Source organism: Cherax quadricarinatus, chromosome 5, assembly GCF_038502225.1.
Source record: "Cherax quadricarinatus isolate ZL_2023a chromosome 5, ASM3850222v1, whole genome shotgun sequence".
NCBI classification, from domain to species: domain Eukaryota; kingdom Metazoa; phylum Arthropoda; class Malacostraca; order Decapoda; family Parastacidae; genus Cherax; species Cherax quadricarinatus.
This window is the reverse complement of record NC_091296.1, coordinates 12694732-12714097: the sequence shown is the minus strand read 5'-3', so window position 1 is coordinate 12714097 and position 19366 is coordinate 12694732. Positions and strand designations below refer to the sequence as shown.

The 19366-nt window shown below is 38.9% G+C and overlaps 1 protein-coding gene across 1 annotated transcript in view; it reads right to left on the bottom strand.

The window, feature by feature from the left end:
- Positions 1-388: 388 nt before the first annotated feature.
- Positions 389-19366, bottom strand: part of SCOT (Succinyl-CoA:3-ketoacid CoA transferase) — a 54245-nt gene continuing 35267 nt past the window's right edge. The window contains exons 8-11 of the mRNA XM_070100173.1: positions 4058-4223; positions 2430-2505; positions 1650-1820; positions 389-1393 (exon numbers count right to left, since the gene is read on the bottom strand). Of these exons, the coding sequence (XP_069956274.1) occupies positions 1241-1393; positions 1650-1820; positions 2430-2505; positions 4058-4223 (566 nt within the window). The 3' untranslated portion in view covers positions 389-1240. The remainder of the gene's footprint in view (positions 1394-1649; positions 1821-2429; positions 2506-4057; positions 4224-19366) is intronic.

The following is a 19366-nucleotide window of genomic DNA, read 5'->3' as shown; positions in this document are numbered from 1 at the left end:
GGCTGAGGAAGGGTTGTTGAAGTGGTTTGGACATGTAGAGAGAGTGGAGCGAAACAGAATGACTTCAAGAGTGTATCAGTCTGTAGTGGAAGGAAGGCGGGGTAGGGGTCGGCCTAGGAAAGGTTGGAAGGAGGGGGTAAAGGAGGTTTTGTGTGCGAGGGGATTGGACTTCCAGCAGGCATGCGTGAGTGTGTTTGATAGGAGTGAATGGAGACAAATGGTTTTTAATACTTGATGTGCTGTTGGAGTGTGAGCAAAGTAACATTTATGAAGGGATTCAGGGAAATCGGCAGGCTGGACTTGAGTCCTGGAGATGGGAAGTACAGTGCCTGCACTCTGAAGGAGGGGTGTTAATGTTGCAGTTTAAAAACTGTAGTGTAAAGCTCCCTTCTGGCAAGACAGTGATGGAGTGAATGATGGTGAACGTTTTTCTTTTTCAGGCCACCCTGCCTTGGTGGGAATCGGCCAGTGTGTTAAAAAAAAAAAAATTATATGTACACAGATAAGTTAATATGAATTATTATTCATATTAACTTATATGTACACAGATAAGTTAATATGAATTATTATTCATATTAACTTGCCACTATTTCAAAACAAATTAAATTGTTATGCCTTACTGGTAACCTCTTCCAGTTAGACATTATGCCTCAGTAAGTACAGTACAATATCTGCTCCTATGTATATGGGATTTCTAAATACAGTACATGATAATAAAAAGGTATCATATCAGAGGATAATTCAATCTTAAAGTTTAAATTTCTGGTGTTGCTACATTGTCCCAACTGCCTGTGCATGTATTATGTAAAGACTTACACAGACATAACCCAACAATACACACCAAAGATTTCATTAGCAGATGGCTGCCAGTGATTTATGGCTAGTCCAAATCATTGGGAACTTGCAACTATAAACTAACAGAACCCCTACATATTAATTTCAAGAATTTCTCTGTACTTTTTGCATATTTTAAATTAAATCATCAACCAGTTTTTATATAATTAACAGCTCAATGGGATAAAAACAAAATATACAAAAACTTTTACAAAGCTAAACTAGCCACTGTACAGTATAACTATAGCATATATACAACTTTCTCGTATGAAAGTATTTAGCCGTTATATGATTAGGAATATTAATAGGAAAAATTATTAATCTGATGCATGATAGCAAAGCCTGAGAAGTAAATAAGGTTAGCAGCACAACTTTCAAAAGTAAGACATTATGAGCAGGTTCTTCCTTAGTCCTCTGGAACCTCTATTTGCCCCATAGGTTTGACAGTTTCTTCCACCTTGAACAAGCATCCAGTGCTCGACACAATATCTTCTATGCTCACACCATCTGCAATCTCTATCAGTGTCAATCCATTTTCTTTGTCCACACTGAATACACACTGAAAATATAAATTAATTAAAATAAACAATTACATCTATAAGGACTTCTTGTAACTGATAAAAGTACTGTGAAGAAAACAAAAAGTACCTCCAATGTTTACATAGCGAAATTTTTTACATCCATCTAACATTTATATACCATTTCCTCCCTAAATATAGTGCTTCAAGAAAGCATGTACAAAAGAAAAAAAAACCCTCTCCAACCAAACAATATACATACTAAAAATGTTCATAAGTACAGCAAAAGAAAATTACCTTTTCTGTAATTATCATGTCAACACAGTTCATGCCAGTGAGAGGAAGAGTACATGCCTCTACAATCTTATGGTCACCACCCTTTGAGGTGTGTTCCATAGTGACCACCACCTTGGTGCCAGGTGAGGACACCAGGTCCATCGCACCTCCCATGCCCTTCACCATCTTGCCCTACAAATGTAGACATGTTATACTTAAACACAGTATAATATAGTCATAAAAAAGAGTGCCTGGTAGGTGAGGGAAGGGTTAACCTATTTAAGCAAAATGAAGGCGAATAAAACGCAGGAACAGACAAAACATTGGAGTAATGTTATTTGGGATACATTAATAGAAGGAAACACTGTAAGTCCTTGGTAATGGAGCAGATCTTGGCAACATATGGGAATGAGTGGCGAACAAGGGTGGGCTGGTGTAATGTATAGATGCTGTTAATTTCTCTTTAAATTATATGTAAAAAAAAAAAACACTAAACCTACAAGGGTTATACAGTGTATTTCTCTTTAAAAATATCCACTATACCAGTCTAAATCAAAATATAAATATGCTAAAGTAAAAAATTATAATTATTATTAAAATCAAAGATACGAGTATGTAATAAAAACCTTATTTCAATTTAACTTTTTCTGGTTTGGTGTTATAACTTAACATCTGAGGTTAAATGTCATTCAGGATGAAGATTTTATTGGTAGATAACACTGTCTGCCAATATGTTTTTTTCAACTCTACACTAATGCCAGCATGAGGTGCTGTCATTGTATATGAATCACAAATACTCACCGGGATCATCCAGTTAGCTAGGTCACCAAACTGGGACACCTCCATAGCTCCCAAGATGGTCAGGTTTACATGGCCACTGAGGGAGAGTGTGCTTTAGTGTACATACTGTAACTTCATTCAACAGAATAATTCACTGTACTCAAGGAGCAGTGCCTGCAGGTATCAAGCCTGTGTGGCACATTGAAAGGTACTATTTAATATATATGTATTACCTATCTGTAGTGACAGAAGCAGAGCTATGTATGCCTTTGGTGTCAAATTTTCAATAGGTACAGGTATTCCTCACTTAATGACTGAGTTCTGTTCCTAAGAGTAGTTCAGTAAGTGAACTGGTTGTTATTTCAAGCATACTGTACAGGTAGTGGGTTTGTGCCAACCATCTTTGGATATTGTTTTAATGTCACCTTTGTGCCATTTATAACATTTTTAGTATATTCAAAAATAGAAATAGGCATTAAAACATTAAAAAAGCAAAACACACATACAGTACACTGGTCGGAGAGCTGGTCGTGAGACTGAGCAGTTGTTAAACAGGTAGGCAGTTAAGTGAGGAGTACCTGTACTGTCTTATGACTTCCAAAAATTTTCAGCAGTTATAGCACACACAACTATTAAGATTCCATTCCAGTTATATACTACTAGAATTGTGAAAAAATGTTTTCCAGCATCCTTCCTGCACTGCATGTGTTTATAATTAAAACTGTGGTCTCTTGTTCTCCCTGTTAACTGGGCAAAATTATTTCCTACATAAATTTTTCAATATACTTACACAATATCAGTAGTAGTGTAGCTGCTTTACTTCCTCTCTGGGTAACAGCATTTCATTGGTTCACATCTCGTTTGGTTGGGAAAAGTGCTTTGTAAATACAGTACTCTGAAGTTTTGTTCTTCTGAGTATCTTACAGTTGTTTTACCATTATTCTACAATATTATCACAAAACTTCATTCTTTGTATTTTATATTTCACAGCAATTTTTCTTTTTGCAAACCTGAATGGGAGGTTTAACTCCAACCTTCTCTTTTCTTCTACAGTATCCCCATTTGAAAAATTTTATTTTCATCTCCTTATCTTTGTACAATACAATATACAGTATATACTTGTATAGCCAGAAATGGAAACTCCCTGAATGCAAAACAGACATTGCATCCCTGCAACCAGCTTAGGAGAATTTTGTTGTTATTCTTGAAGCATGGCCAGAAACAAGGTTTCTTTGATGACTAACAATCAGTATCACATAAAATCTAACTGATCAGACATCTGCAGGAACTGCTGCAGTCAATACATTATATATGTTAATAGTTCTAAAAGATCTTTGCTCCACAGACCTGGTCTCAGACAAGGGCTCATAAATTGGAAATAAAATATAAAAAAAAAAGTGCCTAATTATACATTCCTACCTATTTTCCAGGAACATTTTATTATATCTGCTCATAGAAGGTTGAGGTCATGGATGAGGTCGATGTTAACAGTGTTCTCTGATATTTCTTATGGCAACTCTACTATTATGAGTTACTCTACAATTTTTTTTCCATATCACACACAGTTATTTTAATGTGCAGATTAGAGACTTCAAGGTAAGGTTAATTCTGTAAAGAAGACAGAACTTTAATAATACTGTCATCCTTACCCTCTTATCATTGCAAAGCTTTCATCAGAACTGAAGTAAGATGCTCCTGGTATGACAGTGACTGTCTCTTTGCCAGCATTGATGAGGTCAGGGTCTTGGCTTCCAGGAACTGGGAATGGTCCCAGACCTAGCACACCATTCTCACTCTGCAGTTTAACATTCATGCCTGCAATAAAGCTTATGGGTAATTTTCAATAAATATTTTACCTTGTACATTACGTAGGCCAATGTACAAGGAAAGGTATTAGTATACAGTTAGCCAGACTCAAGTCCTGGAGGTAGAAAAGGCAGTGCATACACTTTGAAGGAGGGGTGGGGATGTTGCAGTCCTAGGGAAATGTCTCACAAAATCGTAATAACTTGTTATCAGCCTAAAGACCAATATCCGAAAAGTAGGAAAGTTTATCCTTATTAAATTTAAAAATGCAATTTTTTTTCTTTTTTTATTTATATTCTGTTTTAAACTCCCTACAATCCTGTAAGAAAAAATATTTATTTTTATTAAGAAAAATCAATTTGATACATTTGCTATTAAAAATTAAAAAAAAAAAATGGCATTCATATAGCCAAAAATCAACACAATAATACTTCCAATTAAAATACACAAACATTTAGGGTTCGAAGCTGACTAGAAGAGGCATTCTCTAGTTATTACATGGGAAACTATTTAATAAAGGTGGCAAATTGAAATTTAGAAATTTACACAGCTCAAAATGAACACCAACCTTTCTTTTAATAAAGCCTGCCAATGGTGAAAGTTTGAAGCTGATCAGGAAGAGCATCTTCCAGTAACTGATCTGATTCCAATGATTCCAAATTTTTTAACAATTTCAGTGAAATTTAAAATCTACATGTGCCAGGAAACAAAGCCCCCTATGTACCATAAATATGACAACATTCATTTTTGTAAACATACAGGGTCTAAAGCCATCAACAAAAAATAAAATACCTTTCACGAGTGGACTGCTCACAGAGTCAAATGCCATGTTTGTGGCTTTCACAGAGACCCACATAAAGGAACACTCTGACAACGAAATATGGATCCCAGGTTATAACTTATTCAGATGCGACATAAAATACAAGCAAGAAGGGGGGTTAACCTGTATGTCACAGAGTCATTCATTTTCTTGGAATTAGTAATCACCACAAATGATGTAATTGAAGTTTTGGCAGTAAAAATTGAAAACCAAAACCTTGTCACTGTGGTTGTATACTAGCCTCCTGATGCAACTTCCCAACAATTTCAGGAACAGCTTTTGAAAATTGACTACTGTCTGGAAATCTCCCAACTCCTGCCTCAAACATCTTGCTGCTGGATGATTTCAACTTAAGACACCTATGGTGGAGGAATGTAGCAAATAATGTTTGAGCAGACATAGCCCCAGGAAGCAGCTCAGATGAAAATCAATACTAATGAGCTATTCAATCTCTGCAACAAATTCAACTTAAGCCAGCTAACAGTGGAGCCAACAAAACTGAAAAATGTACTCGACCTCACCTTCACTAATAATGACAACCTGGTATGAAATATATCAGTATCAAAGACAATACACTCAGATCATAACAAAATAGAGGTACAGACATGTATGCACAGAGCTCCTAACCAGCATAAGGAGATCAGTTATGAAGGCGCCTTCACCAAATTCAATAACAAAAATAGAGAGTGGGATCAAATCAACCAAGTTCTACCTGCATACAAAAAGGCTTGCATGTCATAAGAGGTGACTAAACTGCTGGGAGCAAGGGGCTAGTAACCTGTTCTCCTGAATACATTAATAAATTTAAAAAGAGAGACTTTCATTTTTCTTTTTAGGTCACCTTGCCTCAGTGGGATATGGCCAGTTCGTTGAAATAATAATAATAATAATAATAATAATTTTTTTTCTTTCAACAAGTCGGTGTCTCCCACCGAGGCAGGGCGACCCAAAAGAGAAAGAAAATCCCCAAAAAGAAAATACTTTCATCATCATTCAACACTTTCACCACACTCACACATTATCACTGCTTTTGCAGAGGTGCTCAGAATACAACAGTTTAGAAGCATATACATATAAAGATACACAACATATCCCTCCAAACTGCCAATATCCCAAACCACTCCTTTAAAGTGCAGGCATTGTACTTCCCATTTCCAGGACTCAAGTCCGACTATATGAAAATAACCGGTTTCCCTGAACCCCTTCACTAAATATTACCCTGCTCACATTCCAACAGATCGTCAGGTCCCAAGTATCATTCGTCTCCATTCACTCCTATCTAACACGCTCATGCACGCTTGCTGGAAGTCCAAGCCCCTCGCCCACAAAACCTCCTTTACCCCCTCTTTCCAACCCTTTCGAGGACGACCCCTACCCCTCTTTCCTTCCCCTATAGATTTATATGCTTTCCATGTCATTCTACTTTGATCCATTCTCTCTAAATGACCAAACCACCTCAACAACCCCTCTTCTGCCCTCTGACTAATGCTTTTATTAACTCCACACCTTCTCCTAATTTCCACACTCCGAATTTTCTGCATAATATTTACACCACACATTGCCCTTAGACAGGACATCTCCACTGCCTCCAACCGTCTCCTCGCTGCTGCATTTACCACCCAAGCTTCACATCCATATAAGAGTGTTGGTACTACTATACTTTCATACATTCCCTTCTTTGCCTCCATAGATAACGTTTTTTAACTCCACATATACCTCAACGCACCACTCACCTTTTTTCCCTCATCAATTCTATGATTAACCTCATCCTTCATAAATCCATCCGCCGATACGTCAACTCCCAAGTATCTGAAAACATTCACTTCTTATATACTCCTCCTCCCCAATTTGATATCCAATTTTTCTTTATCTAAATCATTTGATACCCTCATCACCTTACTCTTTTCTATGTTCACTTTCAACTTTCTACCTTTACACACATTCTCAAACTCATCCACTAACCTTCGCAATTTTTCTTTAGAATCTCCCATAAGCACAGTATCATCAGCAAAAAGTAACTGTGTCAATTCCCATTTTGAATTTGATTCCACATAATTTAATCCCACCCCTCTCCCGAACACCTTAGCATTTACTTCTTTTACAACCCCATCTATAAATATATTAAACAACCATGGTGACATTACACATCCCTGTCTAAGACCTACTTTTACCGGGAAGTATTCTCCCTCTCTTCTACACACCCTAACCTGAGCCTCACTATCCTCATAAAAGCTCTTTACAGCATTTAGTAACTTACCACCTATTCCATAAGCTTGCAACATCTGCCACATTGCTCCTCTATCCACTCTATCATATGCCTTTTCTAAATCCATAAATGCAATAAAAACTTCCCTACCTTTATCTAAATACTGTTCACATATATGCTTCAATGTAAACACTTGATCTACACATCCCCTACCCACTCTGAAGCCTCCTTGCTCATCCGCAATTCTACATTCTGTCTTACCTCTAATTCTTTCAATTATAACCCTACCGTATACTTTTCCTGGTATACTCAGTAAACTTATTCCTCTATAATTTTTACAATCTCTTTTGTCCCCTTTCCCTTTATATAAAGGGACTATACATGCTCTCCGCCAATCCCTAGGTACCTTCCCCTCTTTCATACATTTATTAAACAAAAGTACCAACCACTCCAACACTATATCCCCCCCTGCTTTTAACATTTCTGTCATGATCCCATCAGTTCCAGCTGCTTTACCCCCTTTCATTCTACGTAATGCCTCACGTACCTCCACCACACTTACATTCTGCTCTTCTTCACTCCTAAAAGATGGTATACCTCCCTGGCCAGTGCATGAAATTACCGCCTCCCTTTCTTCCTCAACATTTAAAAGTTCCTCAAAATATTCTCGCCATCTACCTAATACCTCCCTCTCCCCATCTACTAACTCCCCTACTCTGTTTTTAACGGACAAATCCATACTTTCCCTAGGCTTTCTTAACTTGTTTAACTCACTCCAAAATTTGTTCTTATTTTCATTAAAATTTCTTGACAGTGCCTCTCCCACTCTTTCATCTGCTCTCCTTTTGCACTCTCTCACCACTCTCTTCACCTTTCTTTTACTCTCCACATACAGTGGACCCCCGCATAGCGAACTTAATCCGTGCAAGAGGGCTGGTCGTTATGCGAAATGTTCGCTATGCGAATTAATTTTCCCCATAAGAAATAATGGAAATAAAATTAATCCGTGCAAGACACCCAAAAGTATGAAAAAAAATTTTTTTTACCACAAAAAAATGTTAATTTTAGTACACACAAACTGAAAAAGGCATGCACAATTACATGACACTTACTTTTATTGAAGATCTGGTGATGATTGATGGGATGGGAGGAGGGGAGAGAGAGTGTTAGTGTTTAGAAGGGGAATCCCCTTCCATTAGGACTTGAGGTAGCAAGTCCTTTTCTGGGGTTACTTCCCTTCTTCTTTTAATGCCACTAGGACCAGCTTCAGAGTCACTGGACTTCTTTCGCACAACATATCTGTCCATAGTGGCCTGTACCTCTCGTTCCTTTATGATTTGTCTAAAGTGGTTCACAACAGTGTCATTGTAACAGTCACCAGCACGGCTTGCAATAGCTGTGTGAGGGTGATTTTCATCAAAAAAGGTTTGCACTTCAAGCCATTTTGCACACATTTCCTTAATCTTTGAAGTAGGCAATTCCTTCAATTTCTCTCTCCCCTCCTTTGAACCAGTTTCCCCAGGTCTGGCCTCTTGCTCTTGAAGTTGATCTATCAGCTCATCAGTGGTTAGTTCTTCATTGTCCTCCTCCACCAACTCTTCCACATCCTCCCCACTAACCTCCAACCCCAAGGACTTCCCCAATTCCACAATTGATTCCTCAACTGGTATACTACTCCTCTCAGGGTTAGCCTCAAACCCTTCAAAATCCCTTTTGTCTACACATTCTGGCCACAGTTTCTTCCAAGCAGAGTTCAAGGTTCTCTTAGTCACTCCCTCCCAAGCCTTACCTATAAGGTTTACACAACTGAGGATATTAAAGTGATCCTTCCAAAACTCTTTTAGAGTCAATCCAGTGTCTGTGGTCACTTCAAAGCACTTTTGAAACAGAGCTTTTGTGTACAGTTTCTTGAAGTTGGAAATGACCTGCTGGTCCATGGGCTGCAGGAGAGGAGTGGTATTAGGAGGCAAAAACTTCACCTTAATGAAGCTCATGTCCCCATAAAGTCGCTCTGCCACGTCTGTAGGATGACCAGGGGCATTGTCTAACACCAGGAGGCACTTAAGGTCTAATTTCTTTTCAGTTAGGTAATCTTTCACATTGGGGGCAAATGCATGGTGTAACCAGTTATAGAAAAATTCCCTAGTGACCCATGCCTTACTGTTTGCCCTCCACAGCACACACAAATTATCCTTGAGGACATTCTTTTGCCTGAACGCTCTGGGAGTTTCAGAGTGATACACTAATAAAGGCTTAACTTTGCAATCACCACTAGCATTGGCACACATCAACAAAGTAAGCCTGTCTTTCATAGGCTTATGTCCTGGGAGTGCCTTTTCCTCCTGAGTAATGTAGGTCCTGCTTGGCATTTTCTTCCAGAACAGGCCTGTTTCATCACAATTAAACACTTGTTCAGGTTCCAGTCCTTCAGTTTCTATGTACTCCTTGAATTCATGCACATATTTTTCAGCCGCTTTGTGGTCCGAACTGGCAGCCTCACCATGCCGTATCACACTATGGATGCCACTACGCTTCTTAAATCTCTCAAACCAACCTTTGCTGGCCTTAAATTCACTCACATCATCACTAGTTGCAGGCATTTTTTTAATTAAATCGTCATGCAACTTCCTAGCCTTTTCACATATGATCGCTTGAGAGACGCTATCTCCTGCTAGCTGTTTTTCATTTATCCACACCAATAAGAGTCTCTCAACATCTTCCATCACTTGCGATCTTTGTTTCGAAAACACAGTTAAACCTTTGGCAACAACAGCTTCCTTGATTGCCGTTTTCTTGCCCACAATAGAAGCGATGGTTGATTTTGGTTTCTTGTACAACCTGACCAGGTCGGTGATACGTACTCCACTTTCATACTTATCAATGATCTCTTTCTTCATTTCAATGGGTATTCTTACCCTTTGAGGTGTAGGGTTGGCACTAGAAGCTTTCTTGGGGCCCATGGTCACTTATTTTCCACAAACAGCACCGAAAACACTGTAATAATACGAAATATTCCGAGTGTATGCTTGAATGTTACCGCGGAGGCTGGCTGGTAAACAATGGGACGGGCGGCACATGTGAGGCTGGCTGAGGGCACACATTGGACGCGTCTCGGACGAAGGTCGCTGAGCGGGTTTTTGTCCACTATGCGGGGCAAAATTTTAGCGAACAAAGCGTTCGCTATGCGGATTGTTCGCTATGCAAGGCGTTCGCTATGCGGGGGTCCACTGTACTCTGCTCTTCTTATAACACTTCTGCTTTGTAAAAACCTCTCGAAAGCTACCTTTTTCTCTTTTATCACACCCTTTACTTCATCATTCCACCAATCACTTCTCTTTCCTCCTGCCCCCACCCTCCTATAACCACAAACTTCTGCCCCACATTCTAATACTGCATTTTTAAAACTATTCCAACCCTCTTCAACTCCCCCACTACTCATCTTTGCACTAGCCCACCTTTCTGCCTATAGTCGCTTATATCTCGCCCGAACTTCCTCCTCCCTTAGTTTATACACTTTCACCTCCCTCTTACTTGTTGTTGCCACCTTCCTCTTTTCCCATCTACCTCTTACTCTAACTGTAGCTACAACTAAATAATGATCTGATATATCAGTTGCCCCTCTATAAACATGTACATCCTGGAGCCTACCCATCAACCTTTTATCCACCAATACATAATCTAACAAACTACTTTCATTACGTGCTACATCATACCTTGTATATTTATTTATCCTCTTTTTCATAAAATATGTATTACTTATTACCAAATTTCTTTCTACACATAACTCAATTAAAGGCTCCCCATTTACATTTACCCCTGGCACCCCAAATTTACCTACTACTCCCTCCATAACATTTTTACCCACTTTAGCATTGAAATCCCCAACCACCATTACTCTCACACGATTCAAAACTCCCCACGCATTCATTCAACATTTCCCAGAATCTCTCTCTCTCCTCTACACTTCTCTCTTCTCCAGGTGCATACACGCTTACTATAACCCACTTTTCACATCCAATCTTTATTTTACTCCACATAATCCTTGAATTTATGCATTTGTAGTCCCTCTTTTCCTGCCATAGCTTATCCTTCAACATTATTGCTACTCCTTCTTTAGCTCTAACTCTATTTGAAACCCCTGACCTAATCCCATTTATTCCTCTCCATTGAAACTCTCCCACCCCCTTCAGCTTTGTTTCACTTAAAGCCAGGACATCCAGTTTCTTCTCATTCATAACATCCACAATCATCTCTTTCTTATCATTTGCACAACATCCACGCACATTCAGACTTCCCACTTTGACAATTTTTCTTCTTCTTATTCTTTTTAGTAATCTTTACAGGAAAAGGGGTTACTAGCCCATTGTTCCCGGCATTTTAGTTGACTTTTACAACACGCATGGCTTACGGAGGAAAGATTCTTATTCCACTTCCCCATGGATATAAAAGGAAAAGTAATAAGACCAAGAACTATTAAGATAAAATCAAAGAAAACTCAGATGAGTGTGTATAAATAAACGTGTACATGTATGTGTAGTGTGACCTAAGTGTAAGTAGAAGTAGCAAGACGTACCTGTAATCTTGCATATTTATGAGACAGACAAAAGACACCAGCAATCCTACCATCATGTAAAACAATTACAGGCTTTCATTTTACACTCACTTGGCAGGACGGTAGTACCTCCCTGGGTGGTTGCTGTCTACCAACCTACTACCTACATAATAATAATAATAATAATAATAATAATAATAATAACAAATAAATAATATTCCTGGAGGCAAGAGCAAAAAAGGAAATGCACGAAGGTATAGTGGTACCAACACCATTGTGTGTGTGAATGTAGTAGCAAGAAGAAGGCTGGAGGCAGTGTGATTATGCAGAGAATTTAGAGCTGGGAAATTAAAAAATGTAGGATTACCAAAATTATTCAGAGGACTGAGGAGAGGTTACTGAAGCGGTTTGAACTTTTGGAGAAAATAGAGCAAAATAGGATAATCAGGAAGGTACATAAATTTAGGGTGGAAGGAAGGTGTAAAGGGTCATACTAGGAAGGGTTGGAGGGAGTGGATAAAGGTTTTGAGTTATATGTGCTTGAACATCCAATGGCCTTGTGTGAGCACATTAAATTGGAGTGAGAGTAGGAAAGTGGCTTATATGACTTGACTTGATGTTCAGGTGTGAGCAACGTAACATTAATGACAGGATTCAGGGAAACTGGTTAGATGGACTTGAGTCCTGGAGGTGGGATGTACAGTGCCAGCACTGTAGAGGGAAGAGTGGGGATGTCGTAGTTTAGAGAGCCATCTAAACTGTGATGTCAGCATGTTTCTGACATTTAAACTGTGATGTCAGCATGTTTCTGACATCTAAACTGTGATGTCAGCATGTTTCTGACATCTAAACTGCGATGTCTTCATGTTTCTGACATCTAAACTGTGATGTCAGCATGTTTCTGACATCTAAACTGTGATGTCAGCATGTTTCTGGCAATATAGCAATTGAATAAATGAGTGAATGAATTTCTTTTTTGGGTTACCATACCAGAGTGGGAGATGGCCGACGTATTAAAAATATAATAATAAAGCTCCTGGTCCTTGTGTGTTCAAAATAACTGGAAGATTTTCCTGTAGAATACTTGTAAATCCCTAGAAATAAATCAGAATGAATATATAGAAGATATATTGTATATATTGAATATATATTGTAAGTAGTAGATTGGCAGACAGCAACCATTCGGGGAGGTACTACCATCCTACCAAGTGAGTGTAAAAAGGAAGCCTGTATTTGTTTTACATGATAGTAGGATTGCTGGTCTTTTTTCTGTCTCATAAACAAGCAAGATTTCAGGTACATCTTGCTACTTCTACTTACACTTAGGTCACACTACACATACAGGTATACGTTTAATGTATACATACTCATCTGAGTTTTCTTTGATTTTATCTTAATAGTTCTTGTTCTTATTGCTTTTCCTTTCATATCCATGGGGAAGTGGAATAAGAATCTTTCCTCCGTAAGCCATGCGTGTTGTAAAAGTCAACTAAAATGCTGGGAACAATGGGCTAGTAACCCCTTTCCCAGTATAGACTATTAAAATGAAAAAGAAGAAAACCATCAAAGTGGGATGTTTGAATGTGTGTGGATGATAAGAAAGAGATGATTGTGGATGTTATGAATGAGAAGAAGCTGGATGTCCTGGCTTTGAGTGAAACAAAGTTGAAGGGGTAGGAGAGTTTCAGTGGAGAGAAATAAATGGGATTAGGTCAGTGGTTTCAAATAGAGTTAGAGCTAAAGAAGGAGTAGCAATAATGTTGAAGGATAAGTTATGGCAGGAAAAGACGGAATATAAACGTATAAATTATGTAGTGTAAAATAAGGGTTGGATGTTAAACGTGGGTTATAGTACGTGTTTATTCCCCCGGAGAAGAGAGAAGTGTAGAGGAGAGAGAGAGATTTTGAAAAATGTTGAGTGAGTGCATGGGAAGTTTTGAACCAAGTGAGAGAGTACTTGTGGTTGGGGATCTCAATGCTAGTGGGTAAAAATGTTGTGGAGGGAGCAGTAAGTAAATTTGGGGTGCCAGGGGTAAATGAAAATGGGGAGCCTTTAATTGAGCTGTGTGTAGAAAGAGGTTTGGTAATAAGTAATACATATTTTATGAAAAAGAGGATAAATAAGTATACACGGTATGATATAGCACGTAATGAAAGTAGTTTGTTAGATTATGTATTGGTGGATAAAAGGTTGATGGTTAGGCTTCACGATGTACATGTTTATAGAGGGTCAACTGATATATCGGATCGCTATGTAGTTGGAGCTACAGTTAGAGTAAGAGGTAGATGGGACAAAAGAAAAATGGCAACAGCAAGTAAGAGAGAGGTGAAGGTGTATAAACTAAGGGAGGAGGAAGTTAGGGTGAGATATAAACAACTATTGACAGAAAGTATGAGTAGTAGGAGGGGGGGGGGGGGCTGAAGAGGGTTGGAATAGTTTTAAAAATGCAGTATTAGAATGTGGGACACAAGTTTGTGGCTATAGGAGGGTGGGTGCAGGTGGAAAGAGGAGTGATTGGTGGAATGAAGTAAAGGGTATGATAAAAGAGAAAAAGGTAGCTTATGAGAGGTTTTCACAAAGCAGAAGCATTATAAGAAGAGCAGAGTATATGGAGAGTAAAAGAAAGGTGAAGAGAGTGGTGAGTGAGTGCAAAAAGAGAGCAGGTAATAGAGTGGGAGAGGCACTGTCAAGAAATTTTGTAGAAAATAAGAAAAATTTTTTGGAGTGAGATAAAAAAGTTAAGAAAGCCTAGAGAAAGAATGGATTTGTCAGTTAAAAACAGAGTAGGTGAATTAGTTGATGGGGAGCTGGAGGTATTGGGTAGATGGCGGGAATATTTTGAGGAACTTTTAAATGTCGATGAAGAAAGGGAGGCGGTAATTTCATGCACTGGCCAGGGAGGTATACCATCCTTTAGGAGTGAAGAAGAGCAGGATGTGAGTGTGGGGGAGGTGCGTGAGGCATTATGTAGAATGAAAGGGGGTAAAGCAGCTGGAACTGACGGAATCATGACAGAAATGTTAAAAGCAGGGGGGGATATAGTGTTGGAGTGGTTGGCATTTTTGTTTAATAAATGTATGAAAGAGGGGAAGGTACCTAGGGATTGGCAGAGAGCATGTATAGTCCCTTTATATAAAGGGAAGGGGGACAAAAGAGATTGTAAAAATTATAGGGGAATAAGTTTACTGAGTATGCCAGGAAAAGTGTATGGTAGGGTATTAGTGAAAGAATTAAAGGTAAGAGAGAGAGTAGGACTGCAGATGAGGAAGGCTTTAGAGTGGGTAGGGGATGTGAACAGTATTTAGACAGAGGTAGGGAAGTTTTCATTGCATTTATGGATTTAGAAAAGGCATATGATACAGTGGCTAGGGGAGAAATGTGGCAGATGTTGCATGTATATGGAATAGGTGGTAAGTTACTAAATGCTGTTAAGAGTTTTTACGAGGATAGTGAGGCTCAGGTTAGGGTGTGTAGAAGAGAGGGAGATACTTCCCAGTAAAAGTATGTCTTAGACAGGGATGTGTAATGTCACCATGGTTGTTTAATATATTTATAGATGGGGTTGTAAAAGAAGTAAATGCTAGGGTGTTCGGGAGAGGGGTGGGGTTAAATTATGGGGAATCAAATTCAACATGGGAATTGACACAGTTACTTTTTGCTGATGATACTGTGCTTATGGGAGATTCTAAAGAAAAATTGCAAAGGTTAGTGGATGAGTTTGAGAATGTGTAAAGGTAGAAAGTTGAAAGTGAACATAGAAAAGAGTAAGTTGATGAGGGTATCAAATGATTTAGATAAAGAAAAATTGGATATCAAATTGGGGAGGAGTATGGAAGAAGTGAATGTTTTCAGATACTTGGGAGTTGACGTGTCGGCGGATGGATTTATGAAGGATGAGGTTAATCATAGAATTGATGAGAGAAAAAAGGTGAGTGGTGCGTTGAGGTATATGTGGAGTCAAAAAACGTTTTCTATGGAGGCAAAGAAGGGAATGTATGAAAGTATAGTAGTACCAACACTCTTATATGGGTTTGAAGCTTGGGTGGTAAATGCACCAGCGAGGAGACGGTTGGAGGCAGTGGAGATGTCCTGTTTAAGGGCAATGTGTGTAAATATTATGCAGAAAATTCGGTGTGGAAATCAGGAAAAGGTGTGGAGTTAATAAAAGTATTAGTCAGAGGGCAGAAGAGGGGTTGTTGAGGTGGTTTGGTCATTTAGAGAGAATGGATCAAAGTAGATGTAGGTAGTAGGTTGGTAGACAGCAACCACCCAGGGAGGTACTACCGTCCTGCCAAGTGAGTGTACAACGAAAACCTGTAATTGTTTTACATGATGGTAGGATTGCTGGTGTCTTTTGTCTGTCTCATAAACATGCAAGATTTCAGGTATGTCTTGTTACTTCTACTTACACTCAGGTCACACTACACATACATGTACAAGCATATATATACACACCCCTCTAGGTATTCTTCTATTTTCTTTCTAGTTCTTGTTCTTGTTTATTTCCTCTTATCTCCATGGGGAAGTGGAACAGAATTCTTCCTCCGTAAGCCATGCGTGTTGTAAGAGGTGACTAAAATGCCGGGAGCAAGGGGCTAGTAACCCCTTCTCCTGTATAAATTACTAAATTTAAGAGAAACTTTCGTTTTTCTTTTTGGGCCACCCTGCTTTGGTGGGATACGGCCGGTGTGTTGAAAGAAGAAAGGATCAAAGTAGAATGACATGGAAAGCATATAAATCTAAAGGGGAAGGAAGGAGGGGTAGGGGTCATCCTCGAAAGGGTTGGAGAGAGGGGGTAAAGGAGGTTTTGTGGGCGAGGGGCTTGGACTTCCAGCAAGCGTGCGTGAGAGTGTTAGATAGGAGTGAATGGAGACGAATGATACTTGGGACCTGACGATCTGTTGGAGTGTGAGCAGGGTAATATTTAGTGAAGGGGTTCAGGGAAACCGGTTATTTTCATATAGTCGGACTTGAGTCCTGGAAATGGGAAGTACAATGCCTGCACTTTAAAGGAGGGGTTTGGGATATTGGCAGTTTGGAGGGATATGTTGTGTATCTTTATACGTATATGCTTCTAAACTGTTGTATTCTGAGCACCTCTGCAAAAACAGTGATAATGTGTGAGTGTGGTGAAAGTGTTGAATGATGATGAAAGTATTTTCTTTTTGGGGATTTTCTTTCTTTTTTGGGTCACCCTGCCTCGGTGGGAGACAGCCGACTTGTTGAAAAAAAAAAATATATATATATATATATATATATATATATATGTTTATATGTTTATAGAGGGGCAACTGATATATCGGATCATTATTTAGTTGTAGCTACAGTTAGAGTAAGAGGTAGATGGGAAAAGAGGAAGGTGGCAACAACAAGTAAGAGGGAGGTGAAAGTGTATAAACTAAGGGAGGAGGAAGTTCGGGTGAGATGTAAGCGACTATTGGCAGAAAGGTGGGCTAGTGCAAAGATGAGTAGTGGGGGGGGGGGTTAAACAGGGTTGGAACAGTTTTAAAAATGCAGTATTAGAATGTGGGGCAGAAGTTTGTGGTTATAGGAGGGTGGGGGCAGGAGGAAAGAGGAGTGACTGGTGGAATGATGAAGTAATGGGTGTGATAAAAGAGAAAAAGGTAGCTTATGAGAGGTTTTTACAAAGCAGAAGTGTTATAAGAAGAGCAAAGTATATGGAGAGTAAAAGAAAGGTGAAGAGAGTGGTGAGAGAGTGCAAAAGGAGAGCAGATGATAGAGTGGGAGAGGCACTGTCAAGAAATTTTAATGAAAATAAGAAAAAATTTTGGAGTGAGTTAAACAAGTTAAGAAAGCCTAGGGAAAGTATGGATTTGTCAGTTAAAAACAGAGTAGGGGAATTAGTAGATGGGGAAAGGGAGGTACAGTGGACCCCCGGTTAACGATATTTTTTCACTCCAGAAGTATGTTCAGGTGCCAGTACTGAACAAATTTGTTCCCATAAGGAATATTGTGAAGTAGATTAGTCCATTTCAGACCTCCAAACATACACGTACAAACGCACTTACATAAATACACTTACATAATTGGTCGCATTCGGAGGTGATCGTTATGCGGGGGTCCACTGTATTAGGTAGATGGCGAGAATATTTTGAGGAACTTTTAACCCTTTGAGGGTCGACAGGCCCTCTCCGAAACTCGTTCTCAGGGTCGGCCAAATTTAAAAAAAAAAAAAATTATTTTTTCTTATGAAAAGATAGAGAATCTTTTCCCGATCATAAAGACACCAAAAGTTTGAAATTTGATAGAAAACTTACGGAATTATGCTCTCGCAAAGTTAGCGGTCTCGGCGATATTTACGCATCAGCGATTTTGCCCACTTTGAGCCCCATTTTCGGCCAATTTCACTGTACTAGTCGACAAAAAACATGAATATTTCGCTAGAACTCCATTTTTTCTATCGAATGGGTGTAAGAAACCACTCATTTATGAAATTCAACTATCCAGTACAGTGGTCAGAATTTAGCAATTTTGCCAATTTCACACAAATTTCAAAAGATGCCAATTTCGGAATAGGGTCCAGAATAAACAAGAAAGACATTCCTGGCACTAAAATGACATTTCCTCTAGTCATTATTCACGTCTCAAGGCCCCTCTTATATTCTTTTGCTTTCCACTTTGAATTTTTATTTTCACAAAAAATATAAGATTTACTGTTATGCAGACTACTGCATTAGTGTAAAAAATGGTATAAATATTATAGGTGCACTTGTGAAAGAATATTAGACTCACCAGTTGACGTGTATTGCACGCTTGGCACGATTTGTTTACTTTTGAAGTTTGGTAAAAATCGAACATTTCTGCTACTTTGAGCTCAATTTCAAGGCACCTTTCTTTGTAAAACCAGTCAAAATCATCTCTATTTCTGTAATATGTCTTCCATTCTATAAAATGAGACCAAGAAAACTAGAATACAACAATAAATACCATACGAAAATACACTGCAAAGTCGCTGATTTATTCCAAAAAAATGGTCAAAGTTTTTTTTTCTCATTATGCACTGTGTGCTGCAGGATTTTTTTTAGACTGTGCACACTGACCACATAGACCCATTCTTTCATATGAAGGCCTACCAGCTTTCTCCCACTAGATTTGAGGCCGCTAGAATTTATGAGTACTAGTACGTCAAAAACCCCTACGCGTAAGACGTACTAGTACGACGAAAACCCTCAAAGGGTTAAATGTTGAGGAAGAAAGGGAGGCGGTAATTTCATGCACTGGCCAGGGAGGCATACCATCTTTTAGGAGTGAAGAAGAGCAGAATGTAAGTGTGGTGGAGGTACGTGAGGCATTACATAGAATGAAAGGGGGTAAAGCAGCTGGAACTGATGGGATCATGACAGAAATGTTAAAAGCAGGGGGGGATATAGTGTTGGAGTTGTTGGTACTTTTGTTTAATAAATGTATGAAAGAGGGGAAGGTACCTAGGGATTGGCAGAGAGCATGTATAGTCCCTTTATATAAAGGGAAAGGGGACAAAAGAGATTGTAAAAATTATAGAGGAATAAGTTTACTGAGTATACCAGGAAAAGTATACGGTAGGGTTATAATT